This window comes from Mandrillus leucophaeus, unplaced genomic scaffold (assembly GCF_000951045.1).
Source record: "Mandrillus leucophaeus isolate KB7577 unplaced genomic scaffold, Mleu.le_1.0 Scaffold273, whole genome shotgun sequence".
NCBI classification, from domain to species: Eukaryota; Metazoa; Chordata; class Mammalia; order Primates; family Cercopithecidae; genus Mandrillus; species Mandrillus leucophaeus.
In genome coordinates this window covers 527,344-549,150 of record NW_012102843.1, presented here as the reverse complement: position 1 = coordinate 549,150, position 21,807 = coordinate 527,344, and the positions used below count along the sequence as shown (strand labels likewise).

The 21,807-nt window shown below is 37.2% G+C and overlaps 1 protein-coding gene across 1 annotated transcript in view; it reads left to right on the top strand.

The window, feature by feature from the left end:
* DDX10 (DEAD (Asp-Glu-Ala-Asp) box polypeptide 10) overlaps positions 1-21,807 on the top strand; it is a 275,033-nt gene that overhangs the window by 160,488 nt on the left and 92,738 nt on the right. Inside the window, exons 14-15 of the mRNA XM_011984743.1 lie at positions 10,842-10,961; positions 13,706-13,867. Of these exons, the coding sequence (XP_011840133.1) occupies positions 10,842-10,961; positions 13,706-13,867 (282 nt within the window). The remainder of the gene's footprint in view (positions 1-10,841; positions 10,962-13,705; positions 13,868-21,807) is intronic.

Genomic DNA, 21,807 nt, shown 5'->3' with positions numbered 1-21,807 from the left:
TCTGATTTTCATTTTTCTCTTAATTTCCACATTCTCAAACTTATGCATATAGTCAAGGTTTACTATAGTGTGCCTTCTATTAAATCTGAAAACATAAGATTGGTAAATATGGATTTTTTTTAGAAGAAAAATCCTATGAGATTTCTTAAACCATTATAAATTATTTCCACAATTCATAATTTATAAGTATTCTTGTTTCATATAATTTTAGTTGATTTCTGTTGTGGGCCTTTAATCCTCCTTGTGTCTAGCAAGGAGCGACAGTTTGATTTACTCTTTACTGATCTGGATGCCCTTTATTTCTTTCTCTTGTCTCATTGCTCTGGCTAAGACTTCCAGTACTATGTTGAATAGAAGTGGTGAAAGTGGACATCCTTATCTTGTTCCAATCCTCATGGGGAGTGGTTTCAACTTCCTTTGCTACCTTTTCCTTTCATTGCCCACCCTGCTCCCCATCCTCCAGCCGAAACTTCTTCTCCTTAAGTGTTGTGTAATTTTAGGACTGTTGCTATAGAAGGTATGTTTGTCTTAGCAAATTAATATTTGTGTAGGAATTCTGGAAAGACAAACTTTGTTTCTGTAATAACATTTTAAGTTGCCCTATTTTCATTGGCTCTTAAATTTTAAAATTTCATTTTTATTTGTGGTAGAAGACACATAACATAAAATTTACTATTTTAACCATTTTAAAATGTACAGTTCAGTTGTGTTAAGTATATTCACATTGATGTACAACCAATCTCCAGAACTTTTCATTTTTCAGATCCGAAACTCTGTACCTGTTAGGTGGGTCTTAATTTTAAGACTGCAGTTCTTGCAAAAATTTCACAAACATAATACATTTGCTACTTGCTGGTGGTGGTGTTATTATTTGTTTTTAATTTTTTAAAATTTCAATAGGTTTTTGACGAATAGGTGGTGTTTGTTTACATGAATAGGTTCTTCAGTGGTGCTCTCTGAGAATTTGGTATACCCATCACTGAGCAGTGTACACTGGAACCGATGTGTAGTGTTGTCCCTTGCCACCCCCAGCCCTTTCCCTCGAGTGTCCAAAGTCCAGTATATCATTCTTAGGCTTTTGTGTCCTTATAACTTAGCTCCCATATATAAGTGAGAACATTTGATGTTTGGTTTTCCATTACAGAGTTACTTTACTTACTAACAGTCTCCAATTCCATCCAGGTTGCTGTGAATACGATTATTTCATTCCTTTTTATGGTTGAATAGTATTGCATTGCTTTATCCATATTTCCTTTTTTTTTTGTTGTGATTTTTTGAGACGGAAAAAATGTTTTTCATTTTTCAGATCTGAAACTCTGTACCTGTTAGGTGGGTCTTAATTTTAAGACTACAGTTTAATTTTAAGACTATAGCTCTGTCACCCAGGCTGGAGTGCAGTGGTGTGATCCTGTCTCGCTGCAACCTCTGCCGCTGGGTTTAAGCAATTCTGTTGTCTCAGCCTCCTGAGTAGCTGGGACTACAGGTGCCTGTCACCATGCCTGGCTAAGTTTTGTATTTTTGGTAGAGACGAAGTTTCACGTTGTTGGTCAGGCTGGTCTTGAACTCCCGATGTCAGGTGATCCACCTGCCTTGGCCTCCCAAAGTGCTGGGATTACAGGCGTGAGCCACTGTGCCTGGCTCAGTGGCTTCTTTGTCCACTCATTGATTGGTGAGCGTTTGGGTTGGTTCCATGTTGTTGCAGTTGCAAATTGTGCTGCTATAAGCATGCGTGTGCAAGTATCTTTTTCGTGTAATGACTTCTTTTCCTCTGGGTAGATACCTAGTAGTGGGATTGCTGGATCAAATCGTCTGGATAAAAAGTACATCAAATGGATCTACTTTTAGTTCTTTAAGGAATCTCCACACTGTTTTCTGTAGTGGTTGTACTAGTTTACATTCCCACCAGCCCTGTAAAAGTGTTCCGTTTTCACTGCATCCATGCCAACATCTATTATTTTTTATTTTTTGATTATGACCATTGTTGCAGGAGTGAGGTGGTATTGCATTGTGGTTTTGATTTGGATTTCTCTGATAGTTAGTGATGCTGAGCATTTTTCCACATGCTTGTTGGACATTTGTGTATCTTCTTTTGAGAATTAGCTATTCATGTCCTTAACTTTTTGATGGGATTTTTTTTTCTCTCGCTGATTCGTTTGAGTTCTTTGTAGATTCTGGGTATTAGTCTTTATCAGATATATAGATTGTGAAGATTTTCTTCCACTCTGTGGGTTGTCTCTTAACTCTGCTGATTTCTTTTGCTGCGCAGAAGCTTTTTAGTGTAATTAAGTCCCATCTACTTATCTTTGTTTTTGTTGCATTTGCTTTTGTTGGTCATAAAGTCTTTGCCTAAGCCAAGTCTAGAAGGGTTTTTCTGATGTTCTAGAATCTTTATGGTTTCAGGTCTTAGGTTAAAGTCTTTGATCCATCTTGAGTTGATTTTTGTATAAGGTGACATATGAGGATCCAGTTTCATTCTTCTACATGTGGCTTGCCAGTTTTACCAGCACCATTTGTTGAATAGGGTGTGCTTTCCTCACTTTATGTTTGTTATCTTTGTAAGTACTTGGCTTTATTTCTGGGTTCTCTATTCTGTTTAATTGGTCTGTGTGCCTATTTTTATACTAGTGCCATGCTGTTTTGGTGAATATGGCCTTATAATATAGTTTGAAGTTGAATAATGTGATGCCTCCAGACCTGTTCTTTTTGCTTAGTCTTGCTCTGGCCACACAGGCTCTTTTTTGGATTAATTTTAGGATTTTTTTTTTCTAGCTCCATGAATAATTATGGTGGTATTTTGATGGGAATTGCATTAAATTTGTAGATTGCTTTTGACAGGATAGTCGTTTTCAAAATATTGATTCTACCCATTTATGAGCATGGGATATATTTCCATTTGTTTGTGTCATCTGTGATTTCTTTCAGCAGCAGTGTTTTGTAGTTTTCCTTGTGGTTTTTCACATCCTTGGTTAGGTATATTTCTAAGTATTTTATTTTATGTTTTTGCAGCTATTATGAAAGAGGTTGAGTTTTTGATTTGATTCTTGGCTTGGTCGCTGTTGGTGTATAGCAGTGGTACTGATATGTGGACTTTAATTTTGTATCCTGAAAATTTGCTGAATTCATTTACCAGTTCTGGGAACTTTTTGGATGAGTCTTTAGGGGGTTTTCTAGGTATACAATCATATCATCGGCAAACAGCAACAGTTTGATTTACTCTTTACTGATTTGAATGCCCTTTATTTCTTTCTCTCGTCTCATTGCTCTGGCTAAGACTTCCAGTACTATGTTGAATAGAAGTGGTGAAAGTGGTCATCCTTGTCTTGTTCCAGTTCTCAGGGGGAATGCTTTCAACTTTCTCTGTTTAGTATAATGTTGGCTGTGGATTTGTTGTAGACGGCTTTTATTATGTTAAGGTATGTCCCTTCTATGCTGGCTTTGCTGAGGGTTTTAATCATAAAGGGATGATGGATTTTGTCAAATGCTTTTTCTGCATCTATTGAGATAATCATGTGATTTTTGTTTTTGGTTCTGTTTATAGTTTATTAAGAAAAGATTTTGTAGATGGCTTTAAAACAAAATATCAAATAGTATGTTCTTAATTTATACCATAAAGTTAGAGAATATTTGAATTACTATAATTCATTTGATTTAGGATGACTGAGGCATTATGCTTTGATAGCAGGTGGGCTTGCTTTTTCTTTTTTAAATCATAAACAAGTTCTATTAGAGTTTGGTTATTTAGCCAATAGAAATGTGTATACTTAAATATGTTTGGACTTTTGGGAAACAGTGTTTATCAATCTTAAGAAAAGCTCTTATTGGGCCGGGCGTGGTGGCTCAGGCCTGTAATCCCAGCACTTTGGGATGCCGAGGTGGGCGAATCACGAGGTCAAGAGATTGAGGCCATCCTGGCCAACATGGTGAAACCCGATCTCTACAAAAAATAAAAAATTAGCCGGGCGTGGTGGCACGCGCCTGTAGTCCCAGCTACTCGTGAGGCTGTGGCAGGAGAATCGCTTGAACCCGGGAAGTGGGGGTTGCAGTGAGCTGAGATCACCCCACTGCACCCCAGCCTGGCGTCAGAGTGAGACTCTGTCTCAAAAAAGAAAAAGAAAAAAGAAAAAGAAATGCTCTTATCTTTCATAGGAGTGGCTTCAGCTATAATAGGTAATCTTAAAGGTCTCCTCCAGTGTTGACTGTTTTTTATTTTGTTGGTTTACTTCACTTTTAGATATAATGGTTTTCATTATAAATTATTAGTTGGCCCAAATGGGAGCAACTTTAAGAAAACATAAAAATTGCATTTCTTTGGACTGTCTTTAATTCTAACTTTTATTTTCCTGTGATTTTTGCTTTTCATTTAAAATACCATTTTTTAACAATAGTTTTATTTTCTTTTGTAGGATATGTAGTAGTAATGCTTGTATTAAAGTAGCTTTTTTTTCATTGATTATATTTTGAATTTTCTTGTAGCCAGTGTTAGCTAACATGGTCTTTATGATAAGAACCATTATTGGTTTTGTGACTGGTGGTGGTGGCAGTAGTTCTTTTATCTTCCAGATTATTTCTAGTAACTTTCTACACCTATCACAGGACATTGAGAGTAACTATCAATTTTGTATTTTATGATACTTTCCTTTTAGTTGTTTAAAGTCTAGCATACATGTTGTAGAAGAGGTGCAAATATAAATGAAAGTCATATTTTGATGTTTTACATATTGTCAGCTAATGTTTCACTGTATTTCTTAGGGCTGCTATAAATTTTGTTCTTGTACCGATAATACAAAATCTTGTCAAAAAATATAACTCCTAACTAACAGTATATATATTTTATATTTTTCTTAATGAATAGAAGTATAAAAAGTATTAACACTTTATTTCTTGTCCAAGAGCCATTTTTTTAAATTCTAAAAAAGTAAAATCTGCATGTTAAGAAGTTAAATTTATTTTTAAAAATTCTTCTAGTTGGAAAACTATAAAGTTTAGTACACACCCAGAAAACATTTATTAAAATTGATTATGTAAAAAATTAAACACGTCACCTTCACAAAAACCAAATCATAGCAAAATAACAAGATTACCTTGTATGGCAAAAGTCTAAATATAAATGATGAGATGTGGAAAACTACTGAAGCATTGTTAACGAATGAAGAGATTTCACAACTTGATAAATTAAATGCCAGGAATTCATTAGAAATACTGGCAGATAATACAAATGGTGCACAGAAAAATAATGCCTTTGAAAAGATGTTCTGTCATACGTAAAATAATACAACTGCAACTTAAAACTTCCCCGAGGTACTCTGTTTCACCTAGTTGACTGGCAACATAAAGCGTAATAATATACTTAGCTGCAGATGCGGTAAATGAATTCCTTATAAATTTTTGGTGGGATTGTAAGTTTGTATAACTTTGGGAGGGTTATTTGGAAATGTATTTCAGAATTTAACTATACATACTCTTTGAGCACTTTCACTTTTAGAAACTTAATCTGGATATATAAAAGCACGTGTAAGAATAGATAAAATCAAGGCTTTTAATTGCGGGAGGTAATTCTTTTAGTAACTTCATGTTTTTCCTTTGTACTTGAATGTGAGTGGAATCTCTCTGGAAGGATACAGAAGCTGCTAACAGCACTTGATCCTTAGGAGAGAAACTGAGGTTGCTGAAGAGGACATGAAAAACAACCTTTTAACTTAAGTACAATTTACAGAATACATGTGCATGTATTACCTGCTAAAGTTAATATTAAAAAGAATGCCGTGGAACTAAGACTGTCTTGTCAGCCACGTGTAAAATACACCATCAGTGGACAGCACAGGTGTTTAGCACATCACTGATGTGCTGGCAGTGCCACAGTGTGTTAGTATTTGCCACTCAATTCAAACATCTCTTCTTTGAAAGGAAGTTCCTTGACCTGCTTTCGTCACCCATGACTACCTAGGGTGGTCATATTGATTTATTCCATATATTTTTTCTAAGATCTTATATTTGTAATTAATGTTTTTTTCTAGCTGTTTAGTATCTTTTTCCGTAGAGAGAGTTGGGCTCTGTGAAGGCTGGGAGTCCACCCCTCTTGCACTGCTGCATCCTCACTATGTACTATGATGCCTTGGATGGTATTGACATTCACAGCATCTTTGAATGGGTGAAGAATAATTCTAGAGTATCAGAGCAAAGCCAGAGCCTAACAGGAAAATATGATAAACAAGCCTCTTCTCACCCACGTGGGCATTTCTGTTCCTTCTTCCAGTGATTTCCCTAAAACAAATTAAAAGTTTTACTTTTTCAGGGGGGCAGGACACAGAACTCTTTCAGAAACCAATGTAAACCATAGAAGGCAGAGATGCAAATGCTTCTACATTTTGTCATGTAATTTTAGTGGTTTCATGGATTCCCTAAAGCTCTTCAACTTGACCCACCTCACTTAAGGATCCACTCTGCAGAATTGTTTTTTCTGACCCTTATTCCATTGACAATTTTTGGTAACATTTTTCTGATTTTCCCCCCGTTGTTTCTAGACTGGGCTATTGTGTTTTATGAACATTTTCAAACGTACAGAAAAGTTGTAAGAAGTAATACTTTTGGACATCCAAACGCCCAGCATTCCACCGTTCATATTCTACAGTTAGCCTTTTATCATACTTCTCTCTTCCTTTGCTTTTTTGAAATAGTACCTTGCTCTTTGATCCAAGCTAGATTGCAGTGGGGTGATCACAGCTCACTGTAGTCTTGACCTCCTGGGCTCAAGTGATCCTCCTACCTCAGCCTCTTGAGTAGCTAAGACTACAGGCCTGTGCCACTAACCCTGGCTAAATTTTTTTTTTTTTTTTTTTCTTAAATTTTTAGTAAAGACAGAGTGCTACCAAGTTGCCCAGACTGGTCCTGAACTCCTGGGCTCAAGAGATTCTCCTGCCTTGGCCTCCCCAAATGCTGGTTACAGGCATTAGGCACCTATCTACCATATTTTCTTTATCACGTAACTATCCATCTATCTATCCATCCTTTTTTATTTAGTGCATTTGAGTAAGTTGCCAACATCATTACACTTTCCTCCATATACTTCAGCTTGTATGGCATTAACTACAGTTCAATATTGTTTACAGGACTCTTTTTTGAGATAGAAATGTATATACAATAAAATACACAAATCTTACATGTAACATTTGATGAATTTTGACAAATATATACACCTGTGTAACTCAAACTTACCAAGATCTAGACCATTGCCATCACCCCATAAAGTTTACTCAGGTTCTTTCCTAGTACTTTTTGTTTACTGGTTTATGTGATTATAATTTACTATGTTATGTTTATATTGCAATGATCCCTTAAGTTTATACTGTTTGATCAGCATTGCCTCTGTCTTTAGATGAGGTCTGATGAGAGATCCAAGGTCCTTAAGAATTGTCCCAGCCCTAAAACAAAGAAGATGCAGTAGGAGTCAGTAACAAAGTCACCAGCCCTGGTGGTTGTGTTGATGGTGGTCTCTAAGCCTTTGTGAGGAAAAGGAGGTGTAGGAATACTGACTAGGCTGACAGAAGTGGGGGTCTTATTAATCCCTTGTGTTCACAGGGGTCCTACAGGTTATTTTTTAGGTGAACAAGCTTATTAGATGTTTTACTACCGCACAACTTACTCAGTTACTCTCTGAAGTGAGATAAGGAAATGAAGATTATATTAACTGAGGAAGAACAATAGTCACACATCTTAGAATAAGCATAGTGGTGGAGAGAGGATAGGCACAGCAATTTAGAGCCTTTTGTCACCAGTTGGTGATATTTGTGGAGTCACGGACCCCTGGGAGGTGGAGGAAGTGGAGAATATCCAGTGGAAAGAAGAAATCTAAAACTTAATCTGTTTTCATAGAAGTCTTGTGATGTGTATATAGTGATTATATTACCGGAAGGAGGGCCTTGAGTAAGTTGTCCGGGAAGAACAAATTGGACAAAATGCACAAAATAACAAAGGAGTGAAACACAGGAAAGAAGCAGCAAAAGCAGGAATTTATTAAGGCGAGAAAGCGCTCTACGGGGTGGAAGTGGGCCTGAGCAAGTGGCTCAAAGTCCTGTTATAAAGTTTTCTGAGTTTTAAGTACTTCTTTTGAGGTTCCTATCAGTTACTGCTTATCTGGATGAAGGATTTGGTCCAAGCATAATTAAAGGCTGAGGTGAATTGGCACCATGTGCAGGTGAAGGGATGGTCCCTGCTTGGCCGATCCAGGGTATTTTCCTTTCCATCTGAGGTGTGATGGGGGTGGGGGGATTGTAGGGAGCGTAGCCTTTGATCCTTTGTTACTCCATGTTGGGAGATGGGGGTTTTCCTTTTGGTTTAGCTTTAGGAAGTTTGTGTTAATTGGCCTTACAGTCCCTGCCCCCAGACCCAGGTGTTTTCCTTTTGATCCAGCTATGGGAAGTAGGAGAACCGGCCTCAGGTTCCCTGCCTCCAGACCTTGGTGTTTTTCTTGATTCAGCAGGAATTAGCCTTAAGTTTCCTGCCTCCAGACCCTATTCTCCTGCCTCAATTATAGCATACGAAGTGTCTCTGATATAATAAAAGCTACCTCAGAGGCAATTGATCTTTTCATTAGCTTTATATGGGTTGAAGATGGCGGTAACTTATAAAATGATGTAATTTGTAGTCTGAGAAATAAATGTAACTAGATACTATGACTTTCATGTTGAACCGGAAATACAAAGTCAGTGTTTTAGTAATACCCATGTAGTAGAACCATCATTGTCAAAACAACTTTCTTGTAGTTAAATCGTAATATTTTTGCAGATGCACTAGCAGATTTTCATAACTATGACCTTTATCTAAAAATATAATACGTTGATAACTTGGCACAGGTCTTTATTTTGGTAGATTTGTTATTTTTAATTGCATGGTTTTTTTTTTTTTTTTTTTTTTATTTATTGAGACAGAGTCTTGTTCTGTTGCCTAGGCTGGAGTGCACTGGCACAATCTCGGCTCGCTTCAACCTCCACCTCTCAGGTTTAAGTGATTCTCATGCTTCGGCCTCCTGAGTAGCTGGGATTTCAGGGGTGTGCCACCATGCCCAACTAATTTTTTTGTATTTTTAGTAGACTCAGGGTTTGGCTGTGTTGGCTGGGCTGGTCTTGAACTCCTGACCTCAAGTGATCTGTCCACCTCTGCCTGCCAAAGTGCTGGGATTATAGGTGTGATTCACTGCACCCGGCCTTGGTGGTTTATTTTTAAGCATTTATGTATTCATCATTGTTAGTATCTCCTACTAAAAGATTTGCCTTTTTTGTGTGTACTTATTACCATAATGTAGCAGTTGTAACCAATGCACTGCTTCCCAAAACTTCTGGTAATTATAGATAATGTTCTAGATTGGTCCCTCCTCTTTTTTCCTTGTGTGATTCCCTATAGTACAGAGTTAAAAATCAATCAACTAGGGAGACTGCAAGTCTGGTATTTTGCAAAGTAAGCCTTTATGCACTTGGCGTGATCTCTCTGTGTAGCACAAAATCAACATGTAAAAGTTGTATTTGAGATTTATTGAATACTTTTTCATATGTTTTACATTTACTTTTCAATCCTCCCAATAACCGTATGAGATAGATGCTATTGTTGTCTTCAACTTACATCTAAACCCAGAGGTTGGGTAATGGTAACTTACTCTCATATAGCGTATCAGTGATAGAGCTTGAGCTCAAATACATTTTCGTTCTTAACTACTGCACCAAAGACTTCTTATTCTGTCTAATGGAAGCTGCATTGGGTTAAGTACCACCAATAGTAATACTAGCTCTAATTTGAGGAGGATAATCCAAATCCTTAGACACGGGTTGTGTCTTGTCACTTTCTCATCAAAGCAGTTTATGCTATGACCTCTCCAACCCCTATCTCAGAGGGTCCGCTCACCATTCACTTAGCATAAGTAAGCAGTGGCTTTGAATTTTTAGTATCTTGCTATAGTGGTTTTAGGTTGTAAGCTAGGTCCTAATCAGTACATCCTGTTAAGTGTTTCCTCCATCTCACCTTTGGACACAGCTTTTTTTTTTTTTTTTCCTTTGAGACAAAGTCTCGCTCTGTCCCCAGGCTGGAATGCGATGGTGTGATCTTAGCTCACTGCAGCCTCTGCCTCCTGGGTTCAAGTGATTCCCCTGCCTCAGCCTCCTGAGTAGCTGGGATTACAGGTACCCGCCACTATGTCCAGCTAATTTTTGTATTTTTAGTAGAGGTGGGGGTTTCACCATGTTGGCCAGGCTGGTCTCGAACTCATGACCTCAGGTGATCCACTCGCCTCGACCTCCCAAAATGCTGGGATTACAGGCATGAGCCACCATGCTTGGCCTGGACACAGTTTAATTGTCATCAGATACTTTACTGTGTTCCTATGGTAAATTACTATAATTGGAGGAGGAATGTTGGTTGCAAACAATGTATTGCAATCATTTTGCTTTCCAAGTATACATTTTCCTACTCTAAGAACTTAAGTTTGCAACTTCACGTTTTAAGATATGTATGAAATTTTGACTGGAAGATAGCTTTATTTATCTTATGCTCATGTATTACTTTATGTAATTTTTAGTCCTTAAATATTATCAAATAGCACAGTTCTAGTAATAGAGAAAATGTAAATGTTATTCGTCTACTAGCCCTCCTATTCGTGTTTAAACTTTTAGGTTTTAGGAGGAGTTCTTAGTTAATAAGCCAAATAATGTTATTCCTGGACAGTGTTTTTAACGCTTCTCATTAGCCAATGAGTAATAAATGCACCCAGTTTTGAAAAGTATATTGCCAGAGTTGGATTGTTAATGTAAAGCAACCATTTCCCTAATCATCTGTGTTTTTTGTATGTTCTTACACAGAAGAAAGAACCTTCTAAATCCAGCATCAAGAAAAAAGTGACCAAAGTTGCAGAAGCAAAAAAAGTAATGAAGAGAAATTTTAAAGTGAATAAGAAGATAACATTTACTGATGAAGGGGAGGTAAGATTTTAGAAGTATTTCATTTCTGAGGTACATTTGGAGTAATAGGAGAGATTGGCTCTCTTGCTTACTTACCACTCATTAATGGTAGAGTAAATGTTTCTCTACAGCATGCCGGGCTGTTCCTTTCACTGTTACTGTAGGCTGTACATCAGCTCTACTGCTGTGAACAAGGATGCCTTACTGGCAATGAACCGAGATACTTCTTGGTAATACTGACACAGAGTTGATTTTGAACTTTCTAAATTATGTTTTTATTAAAGATAAGGTTTTCTCTTCATGGTATTGAACATTATGTTCTATGGAACGGACATGAGAATACTAATACAGCTACGTACCACAGCTTCTTTTGCTTCACTCAGGCCTCTGCTTTGCACGTCCTCAATTTTAAATGCTGTACTTGTATATATCTTGCTGGGCTGGCTATGGGAGGGAATTCTCTGCTTTATAAAGTAACCTAAGACACAGAGGTGCCTTGTTTAATCTCAACTTTCCCTAAGCCATATTGTAAATACATACCCATAGTATAGGGAAGGGGCTACCACTCACAGATTACTCATGAAAGTTCATGCTATTACATAACTGTTGTCTTCATTTTAAAATGATGAAATAGAGCCAGTATGTCAAGTGACTTACCTGAGGAGTGGTTATAGTAGGTAGGGTCTTTTGAATATCATCTCATGGCCTCATTCTCACCAGCCCAGGTTTTCCTGACTATCCTCATGTAGCACAGAGCACCCTACCTCCATCATAACCTCATTTCTCTCACCTTGCCTCACTTTTCTTCACAGCACTTACTTTATGACTTCAATCTATATTTGACTGTTGTCAGTTTCCACTCCATTTCTTCTTGCGAGGAAGGTATTTTGTTGATTTTGTTCACTAGTCTATCCCCAGCACCTAGAAAGATACCTAATGTAATAAACCCTCAGAAAAATTTATTGATTGAATGAAACATCTATTTCAATAAAAGAACAGCTTTTCATATTAACTAATATAGCACATTATATATTCATCGTCACTAACATAAAGACTGCTTAAGCAGCCTCTCCCCAATGGAATATGTTTCCTTTTAATTTTGAAGTTAAAGTTTTGGATGTTATTTTGGGGCATATAAATCACATGAAAAGTAACAAAATAGTGTGTCATTCAAAGGTGGTGAAAGTTGAAGAGAAAGCTTATCTAAATGACAGATAATGAGTCTTTATGAAATTACGAAAAAGAGGTCAGCACCTGAGAAACAGACTAAACTAGAATAGTCATATGACATCTGATGTTCACTGTAAAATGAGATGAGTGCTGTTGGCGTAATGAGGTTCCTTAGTATGCTACTAAGTTTAACTGCACAAATTATGCCACTTAGCTCCAAAACGAATGTAAATCCTCAACTATAAAATGTTTCAGTGTGTGCTTAGTGCTAATAGGAGATGTTTGTGGAAGTGAGCCATACTGAAACTTCTGACTTAATGCTCTGAAAGAAATGCCACTGTTTTTTTTTTTTTTTCTAGCTCATAGAAGGATAAACTTTTTGCCCTCTGATTGCAGTGGGGATGAGGAGCCAAGTATCATGATATTCATACTATTACAACTGATCCCTCACATTGCCTCTTTAGGGTCAGTGACTGCTAGCATGGCTGCTCAGTGATATTTATCAATCCCATTGATTGCTAAAGGTTGAGACTCCATAGGAATCTCATCTTGAAGAATGGTTATGGTGGCCACAGAGGAGAGAGGAGACAATAAAACCTGCGATGTGTGTGCTTGCAGTTTCCATTTGTTGGCAGGTTAATTAGCAGTCTTTCAAAACAATGGCGGTTATTTAAATCTTTCGGGCAACTAATTATTAGATAAAATAAGAGTTATTTTTGTCTGAATTGTCTATAGAGTTTTGTGGTGTTAGACTTAGAAATTACTGAGTTAAATAAACCTCTATTTTTCCGGAAGGGACATAGATATCTGGAGATTAATTTATTTAGCATTATGTAGTAATGAAAAAGCCAGGACATTTAGCCAGGTCCCCTCATTCCCAGATCAGTGCCCTGTCTTCTAGGTCACCTTGTTCCTTACCCTAAACTGTATATGTAAAATCATGTGGATTTGAGCAAGCCTGTGAAACCCAAACTGTTTTTCTCCTTTTCAGTTAGTTATTTCAGTCATTATATGTATTGTCAGTTGATATGTGATTCATTGATCCATTTTGAGCACCTGTTTAATACGTGCCAGATACTATGTTGGGCTCCAAGGATAAATAAACAACACATACAACTGCCCTCAAGGAGATTAATGCTAGTGAGAGAAACAGGATCGTAAAACAATGCGGTGCAATGAACTTTGTGTGAGAGTAACACACTGGGTGCCATGGAAGCCCAAAGGAGGTACAGCCTGAGTCCTACTCAGCCCGACTCCTGCTGTGTGCAGATAATTTTGAGCTGAGTTGTGTGGAGAATAGGATACTAAGAATGCTGTTTGGGAAGATGCTGGAGCATCACTATTCTGTGACTGTCTTCTCCAAATTATTTGGTGAAATTTTCTTTTAATCCTGTTCTCATTGGGTTTGGCAGTGTTGCTTTATTCTGACTAGGGTGGTCTCTTCCGTGACTTGAAGTTGGTTAAAAGATTTAAGAATACAGATTGTAAGGCAGAAAGTGGGTATCTGCACCTTTTCGGAATCATCAGACAAAATGAAGTGCTTTTCTGGAGTGTTCCCTACTTCTTGCTGACACTGACCTTTTTTCTGCCTGTAGTTGGTTCAGCAGTGGCCACAGATGCAGAAATCTGCCATCAAGGATGCTGAGGAAGATGATGACACCGGTGGTATCAACTTAGATAAAGCAAAGGAAAGACTTGAGGAAGAGGACAAATTTGACAAAGAAGAATATAGAAAGAAGATTAAGGCAAAGCATCGGGTAAGCTTTCCATCTTGAATTCATACTGAGTGAAATTTAATGTCCCTAAGTATATCTAAATATTCATTAGCTATTCATTAATAAGTATATTATTTTCTCTGACACTTCTTTTTCTGTGGCTACTCTCTTCTTTTTTCTGTTCATTTGTTCCTCTGCTGGGGGAGTCTGTATATTGACTGGTTTCTGAGAATGCCGCTTAAATCTGTCTTTGGTCTGAGGTGATCTAAATAGTATTAGTGGATTTGTTGTTGTTATTACAGTTTTTATTTTGAGATAATTGTAGTTTCACTTGTAGTTGATAGAGATATCCCAAGCTCTCCATTTCAATAATTTTGTCATTACCAGAATGTTTTATATAAAACTATGCAGTATGTAGCTTTTTGGAATTGGCTTTTTTCACTCAGCATTATTCTATGGAGATCCAGCCAAGTCGTGTGCATCAATGCTTTCTTCCTTTTATTACTAAGTAGTGTCCCATGGTATGGATGTACTGAGGTTTGTTTCACCATTCAACCATTGGAAAAGACTGATGGTGTTTCCAGATTCAACTTGATAAATTTCTTTCCATATCAATTACTTGATAATATGTTAAATTTATTGTATTAAAACTGGAGACTTTGTAACACTTCTATAAAAATTAGCATGTGCCCTTGTGGCCTTGAACTTGGCAGTTTTCTGTCATCCTTGATGTACTGGTCACACATGATATTGTTATGCCATTATACTACTTCATTCCCTGGAAGTGAACATTTCACTAGATAAAAAATGAATTAACGAAATAAAGTAGATTTACATTTTTAAAGAACTTTCTTTAGCACCCTTTTGACACAGTGATTTCAAGGTAATGCAGTGAGAAACACCTGAGAAGCACTGCTATAATATTAAATTTTGTATTAAGAACAAAATACCTTTGGATGTGGACATTGTTAAGTACATTCTGAGAAGGATTCTGAGAGCTTTTCACTCCTATTTGACCTTTCATGGACCAGTACACACTTTTTTATAAAAATAGAACAGCAGTTCTCATTTCTTTATTTTAATATTTGATGTAGCTTCAGAGTAGCATTTGATGAAAAAGTAGATATTGGAGATAGCTTTAGGGATGGAAAATGAATGTTGAGAAAAACATTCCAAAAATATGGAGAACAAATGAACCTGAAATATACTGGTTACAATTGTTGGATATTTATGTTAATGAGAGAACTAAACATTTCTTGCATTGCTACTCTTAGTGCAGTACTTAAATTGAAATTTGACATTATTAGCAATTTGTTAAAATCTTTACTATTAAGAGTATCAGGAGCTTGTCATGTTTCAGCTTGCAGTCTACTTATTTATCCAGGGGACAACTGAGCAAGAATGTACTGTACTTCTAAGTTGTAGCCAGCAGTAAAAGAAATATGAAGGATTTACATAAAATAAAGTTCACCCCCTTCCCCTTCCTTGCCATCTCTTTTCTCCCATGTGGAAGTTATTACTATACCAGATCACTGAATATTGTTCTGGAAACCTTTAGAAAGTTAATTTCAAATTGGCAGATTGTACTTGTTTTATACAGTGTTTGTTTGCTAGGCTCTGCCATAGGCTGTGAACATAGAATATTTAAAATATCCGGGTGCTGCTGAGTGGGTGCAGTGGTTCACACCTGTAGTTCTGGCTACTTAAGAGGCTGAGGCAGAAGGATAACTTGAGCCCAGGAACCTGAGGCTGTGTGCTATAACTGCACCTGTGTGCAGTGTGCTATAACTGCACCTGTGAATAGCCACTCATTAATAAAAGGCAATATAGCAAGACTCTGTCTCTTTAAAAAAGAAAAATAAGAAAAAACTAACATATGTACATGGGTCCCTCCATCTTCAGGAAGATTATAATTAAGTCTTAGTTAACTGTGGACATGCTGTTACTTCACAAAAGCTGCTTGCACATCCTTTTTTTTTTTTTTTTTACATAAAATGTTTTGGCATGAATAATCACATGACTCAAAAATCAAGATAAAAAATTGCACATTGCTGGGCGTGGTGGCTCACGCCTGTAATCCCAGCACTTTGGGAGGCCGAGGTGGGTGGATCATGAGGTCGGGAGTTCAAGACCAGCCTGACCAAGATAATGAAACCCCGTCTACTAAAAATACAAAAATTAGCTGGGCATGGTGGCACACACCTGTAATCCCAGCTACTCAGGAGGCTGAGGCAGGAGAATCGCTTGAACCTGGGAGGTGGAGGTTGCAGTGAGCCAAGGTCGTGCCACTGCATTTCAGCCTGGGCAACAGGAGTGAGACTCATCTCCAAAAAAAAAATATATATATATATATATACACACACACACACACACACACACACACATTGAGAATTCATGCTTCTGCCTATGTCTGTGTATCTTATTCATACCTACACCCTTATAGCTAACTACTTTTAATTTTAAACTTGTCCTTTCACTTTCCTTATGCAAATAGAAATAAGTAGGAATACGTATTTTTTTCTTCTTTTCTTATGTGAAAGGTGTATCATACACTTTTCCATTTTCAATTAGTTTTGAGCTTATAAATCATTGTCTTTGCATCATTATTAGAACATAGCATGTGATTTTTTAGACTGTCTCCATGACTATCTCATAGCAAGGCTGAACAGAACGGTTTTGAGCTGACAAAGTTGTGAGAGAAATCACCTGAACTTTACATACAACTGGTTTTGAAGTCAATACTTCTGTGACTACAAGAGTCACAGTATTTTTTTTAAAAAGTGACAACGTTCTATTTTATGTAAAATATGTGTATTCTGTACAAGACATGCCTTCCAAATAGGATTTTGAAAATCTTACCTGGAAAAAAAAGCACAAAGAAATAACTAGAATAGTTCTCTCTCTTCAACTTTAATATAAATGTTACCTGATGCTCACATGATTTATTTTGTAGTATTTTCATTGGCAAACACACACATGTATTTGTGTGTATTAAAGTAGAGAAAACTTTGCATTTGTGAGTACTGTAGCATTAGCATGTTTACTGCAATAGCATACATAAGGCACAATATAGGTACTCCCATCATTTATGCACCAAGCTGTTATGGAGTAGATTTCTACCCGGGAAATACGGAATGTTTTCTTAAGTGGCACATCTTCACATTTGGGATAGTGAAGCAGTGATGTTTGGGAAGAATACTGTGCTGTATTGCGGAATAACCTGTACTTGAGTGTGGAATGACTACGTTGGTGCAGTAATTACAGTTTATACCCAGTCCAGCTTGGATTACTAGTCACTGATTGGGACTTTGCTTTCCTAATCTGAAAAATCAGGGAGTAGGAGTGGGACTTAATGCCAGATGTCAGTGACATCTCTGGCTCCGTAGATCTAGTTAAGACGTGGGAATAAAATCATCCTTTACTGTTTGGAAAATAGAATTTTAATTTGTAATTTTTTTCTCCCTGACAAGTCAGGTTGCTTGCTTTACTTTATGAAGACTTTCTTCATGCCGGACGTGGTGGCTCATGCCTGTAATCCCAGTGTTTTTGGGAGGCTGAGGCGGGTGGATCATGAGGTCAGGAATCTAGACCATCCTGGCTAACACGGTGAAACACCATCTCTACTAAAAAATACAGGAAAAAAAAAAAAGCCAGGCGTGGTGGCGGGCACCTGTAGTCCCAGCTAGTCGGGAGGCTGAGGCAGGAGAATGGCGTGAACCTGGTAGGTGGAGCTCACAGTGAGCCAAGATCACGCCACTGCACTCCCGCCTGGGTGACAGAACGAGACTCCGTCTCAAAAAAAAAAAAAAGACTTTCTTCTTTACATATTTCCAGTAACCATTAAAACTTTAAAAACTAAATATATTATTAATCCTGCACAAATTACTGTGCTTTAATTAATTGCTTTACTTGAACACATTGTTGGTTTTTGAAGTCACATTTTTTTCCTGAGTATACTACTACTATAATAACGCTTCTTAGTTCTTTTAGTGTAGAATTTTGCCTTGGGCAAATATAATTCTATTTCCCTTTGAGGCTGTCACTCATAATTTTTACTTTTATGAAAGTATATTGAGAAGAACTATATGTCCCTAAAGAATATTGAAAATACTAACAACAGGGTCTAGGGGAAGCTTTACTTCAGGAAGATAGAAGAAGGTGAAGAAACTTTTGACCCAAAGTTACGAATAAGGGTTGTACCTGAATGAATTTTGCATGTGAAAAAAACTTCACAAAACCTATCACATGCTTCTGTATTTAATACATTTCTTTTAATGTGTATCAGTTGTAGAAGATTTTGTAAGCCTTGGCATTTTTTTTCAGTGTGTTCAAAATGTTATATTTTTGGTTTAAAGTATAGGATATTTAATATGTAAGTGAATTTAGTCTTAATGATTCTGTTTGGAAGTAGTTGTTTGCTCTTGTATTTAAAAGTTAACAGCCTTGAATCATAGCTTTGCATATGCACTCAGTGTTAGTATAGTAGGACTCAGCTACTCATTTTGTCCTACTTGTTTTTCCCTCATACTATTACACCTGTCTTTGAATCATATTTTCATCTACCAGATTCTGAAAGCTATATAATTTCTAATGTGATTCAAGTAAATCTTTGTTTTAAAGATTTAGAAAACTGAGTTATAAAGATTTTTTACATCTATTTTTTATTTTAAAGTTTTATGTTATTTTTAATTGACACATAATTGTATGTATGGGGTACAATGAGATGTTTCATTACAGGTATATATTGTGCAATAATCAAATTAGGCTAATTAACATAACCATCACTTCAAATATTTATCATTACTTTGTGGTGACAACATTTAAAATCCACTATTTTAGCTATTTTGAAATACACAATACATTATTATTAACTTGGTCACTAAGCTGTGCAATAGATCACCAGAACTTATTCCTCCTGTCGGATGGAAACTTTGTACACTATAACCAACATCTTCCCTTTGCTCATCTCCCCTGCACTCCTTCCACCCAGTCCTTTGGTAACCACCACTCTACGCTCTACTTCTGTGAGCTCTTATGAAGTCTACTTCTATGAGTTAGATTCCACAGATAAGTGAGATGGTGCGGTATTTACCTCTCTGCCTGGCTTATTTCCCTTTTCTAAACGTCTTCTTGTTGCAAATGACAGATTCTGTGTTTTCCTTAAGGCTGAATAGTATTCCATTGTACATCTGTACAGCACATTTACTTAATCCATTGTTTGTTGATGGCCACTTCAGTTTTTCCATACCTTGACTATTATGAATAATGTTGCAATAAACGTGAGAGTGTAGACATCTATTTGACATACGAATTTCAATTCCCTTGTATATAAGAGGTCTAAAGATCCTAACTGGTTTAAAGTACAAAACAAATCAAACCAAACTATATAGTTTCATGGCATCACTGGGAGTAGAATTCAAGCTGCCTGCTTGCCAAAATGCACAGCGGCTACTCTGGACTTCAGGGACCCTTCTGTAACTGCCTTGGGTCATTTAGCAGTTTTAGTTGCTCTTCGTGAGTTGTCGTTTTAGCCTTTAAGCACTGCTTTCTTCTGAGATCACCCCGCCATTCAGCTTTGTCTGGCACTTATAGGTAGCTGTGCTTAAATATGTCTGTTATTTTTATTTTCTCTTTAGAACCTCTTGAAACCAATCATTGGAAATAAAAATAGCAAAAGCTGTAACTTTTGCATATGAAACCATTAGTAAACTAGTAAACTGTAAAGACAAAATGCTACTCTCACATGAAAGCAATGTTTTTTTTTTTTTTTTTCTTTTTCTTTTTTTTTTTTGAGACAGAGTCTAGCTCTGTCACCCAGGCAGGAGTGCAGTGGCACGATCTTGGCTCACTGCAAGCTCAGCCTCCCACGTTCATGCCATTCTCCTGCCTTAGCCTCCCGAGTAGCTGGGACTACAGGCACCCGCCACCATGCCCGGCTAATTTTTTGTAGTTTTAGTAGAGACGGGGTTTTACTGTGTTAGTCAGGCTGGTCTCGATTTCCTGACCTCGTGATCCGCCCAACTCGGCCTTTCAAAGTGCTGGGATTACAGGCGTGAGCCACCGTGCCCGGCCAATATGTTTTTTAATAATTGAGTCTGAACTGTTGAAAGATAGGCCATGGATCCTATTTTTGAATGATTTTTACTTTAATGGAGTGAAAACCTGCTCTGTGTTGTGTCATCATTCTTAGTTCTGAAAGATGACTTGTAGTTAAGGTGATAATATTTGCTATCACAGCTGAGAATAGAGAAAAACAATTCATTATGAAGCTCTTTCATTCCCTTGAAATTCTAGTGCTTTATCTATATCGGATTATGAATTTAGATAACATAAACATGTCAAGATGTGGCTCTGGACTGCTTCCCGAGATGGTACAGCATTACTCTATGTTCCATTTACTACCAGCTTGAATGTTAGAAAGTTAGGAAAGTATTAAAGGAAGACTTTAGAAAATCTATCTTGTTTTATTGTTGTTGACACATAATTAAGTTGGCATGGAATCCAGTTGACTCAACCATAAATTTGTGTGATAGTCAAGAAAGAGGGAAACTGTAATCAGGCATCTGAGGAATAGTAGCCACAAGAATATTAACAGTAACAAGTAACACTTACTTAACTGGACCCTGCAGTAAGTTTACATGTACCATCATATTATATGCTAATAATTAACTTCTGAAATCAGTGAGCTAGCATTTTACAGATTATAAAACTAAGACTTAGAAGGGTCAGGTAATGTGTCCAGAACCCTGCAGCTTGCAAACAGCAGTCCTGGGACTCTTACCAAAGTCTTTGTTACTGTTCAGACTTTATGCTTTTTAACTATTCAGCTGTGTTGCTACCTATGTCAAGCCATCAGACATTCTTTTATAGCAGAGTAACTCTGAAGCAATGAGGTAAAAGGTGGAGGATGATCATAAGAGTAGAGGGTATTGAAGAAGAAATGACAAATAATGGAAATTTTTCATGTTTCCAGAACAAGGTCATTGATCTCTAATAAATTAAAAATAAATTAAGGCCGAGCGTGGTGGCTCACGCCTGTAATCCCAGCACTTTGGGAGGCCGAGGCGGGTGGATCACGAGGTCAGGAGATTGGGACCGTCCTGGCTAACAAGGTGAAACCCTGTCTCTACTAAAAACACAAAAATTAGCTGGGCATGGTGGCGGGCACCTGTAATCCTAGCTACTCAGGAGGCTGAGGCAGGAGAATGGCATAAACCCAGGAGGCGGAGCTTGCAGTGAGTCGAGATCCTGCCACTGCACTCCAACCTGGGAAACAGAGCAAGACTCCATCAAAAAAAAAAAAAAAAAAAAAAAAAGAATAAATTAATGTTGTGGTTAGTAGTATAGTTTAAGACTCTATACTAATACCACTTTTTCCTGAATGTTCATTGTATAGCTGTATGTGTACATACACTAGTGCCCGAATCCATTTTTCCATAGCTATGGCCATTTAAGAGTCTAAAGAAAGAGAACCAGAGACAGGTCTGGCTCACATGGTCCCTACGAAATTTTACTAAGATCAGAAGTGTCATCTTGAGGACAAGGGACTCAGCATCTGGTGCCTCATTCTAAAATGGATGTTGTGAATGAAGCTTATTTATAGAAGAGAATACAAGATCCTTTTCATTACAACCCTTTTTTCTTCTAGTTTCAGCCCTTCTACTGTCACAACCAGGTTTATTATTAAAATGGAAGCCAACCTGTTACTACAGAATCTTTGCCTGCCATTTGGAGATGTCTGCCTGGGGAGGTTTCTGTTCTTACTCTCACAAGCTTATACCCTCTAGTGACATTTAGCTCAGTATCTTGGTGTTTGGGCTCTGTATCCAGCATCAAAAATGAGACAAATATTCAGAATTAGATAAATCTGATCTATTTTCATGCTGTCTTTGTTTTTTTTTTATTTTAACCATATGGTGTTGGAGAGGTGGGTTGGGTATTAGGTTGATGGTGAGTAGTTAGAGATTGGGGTTGAGGAGCAG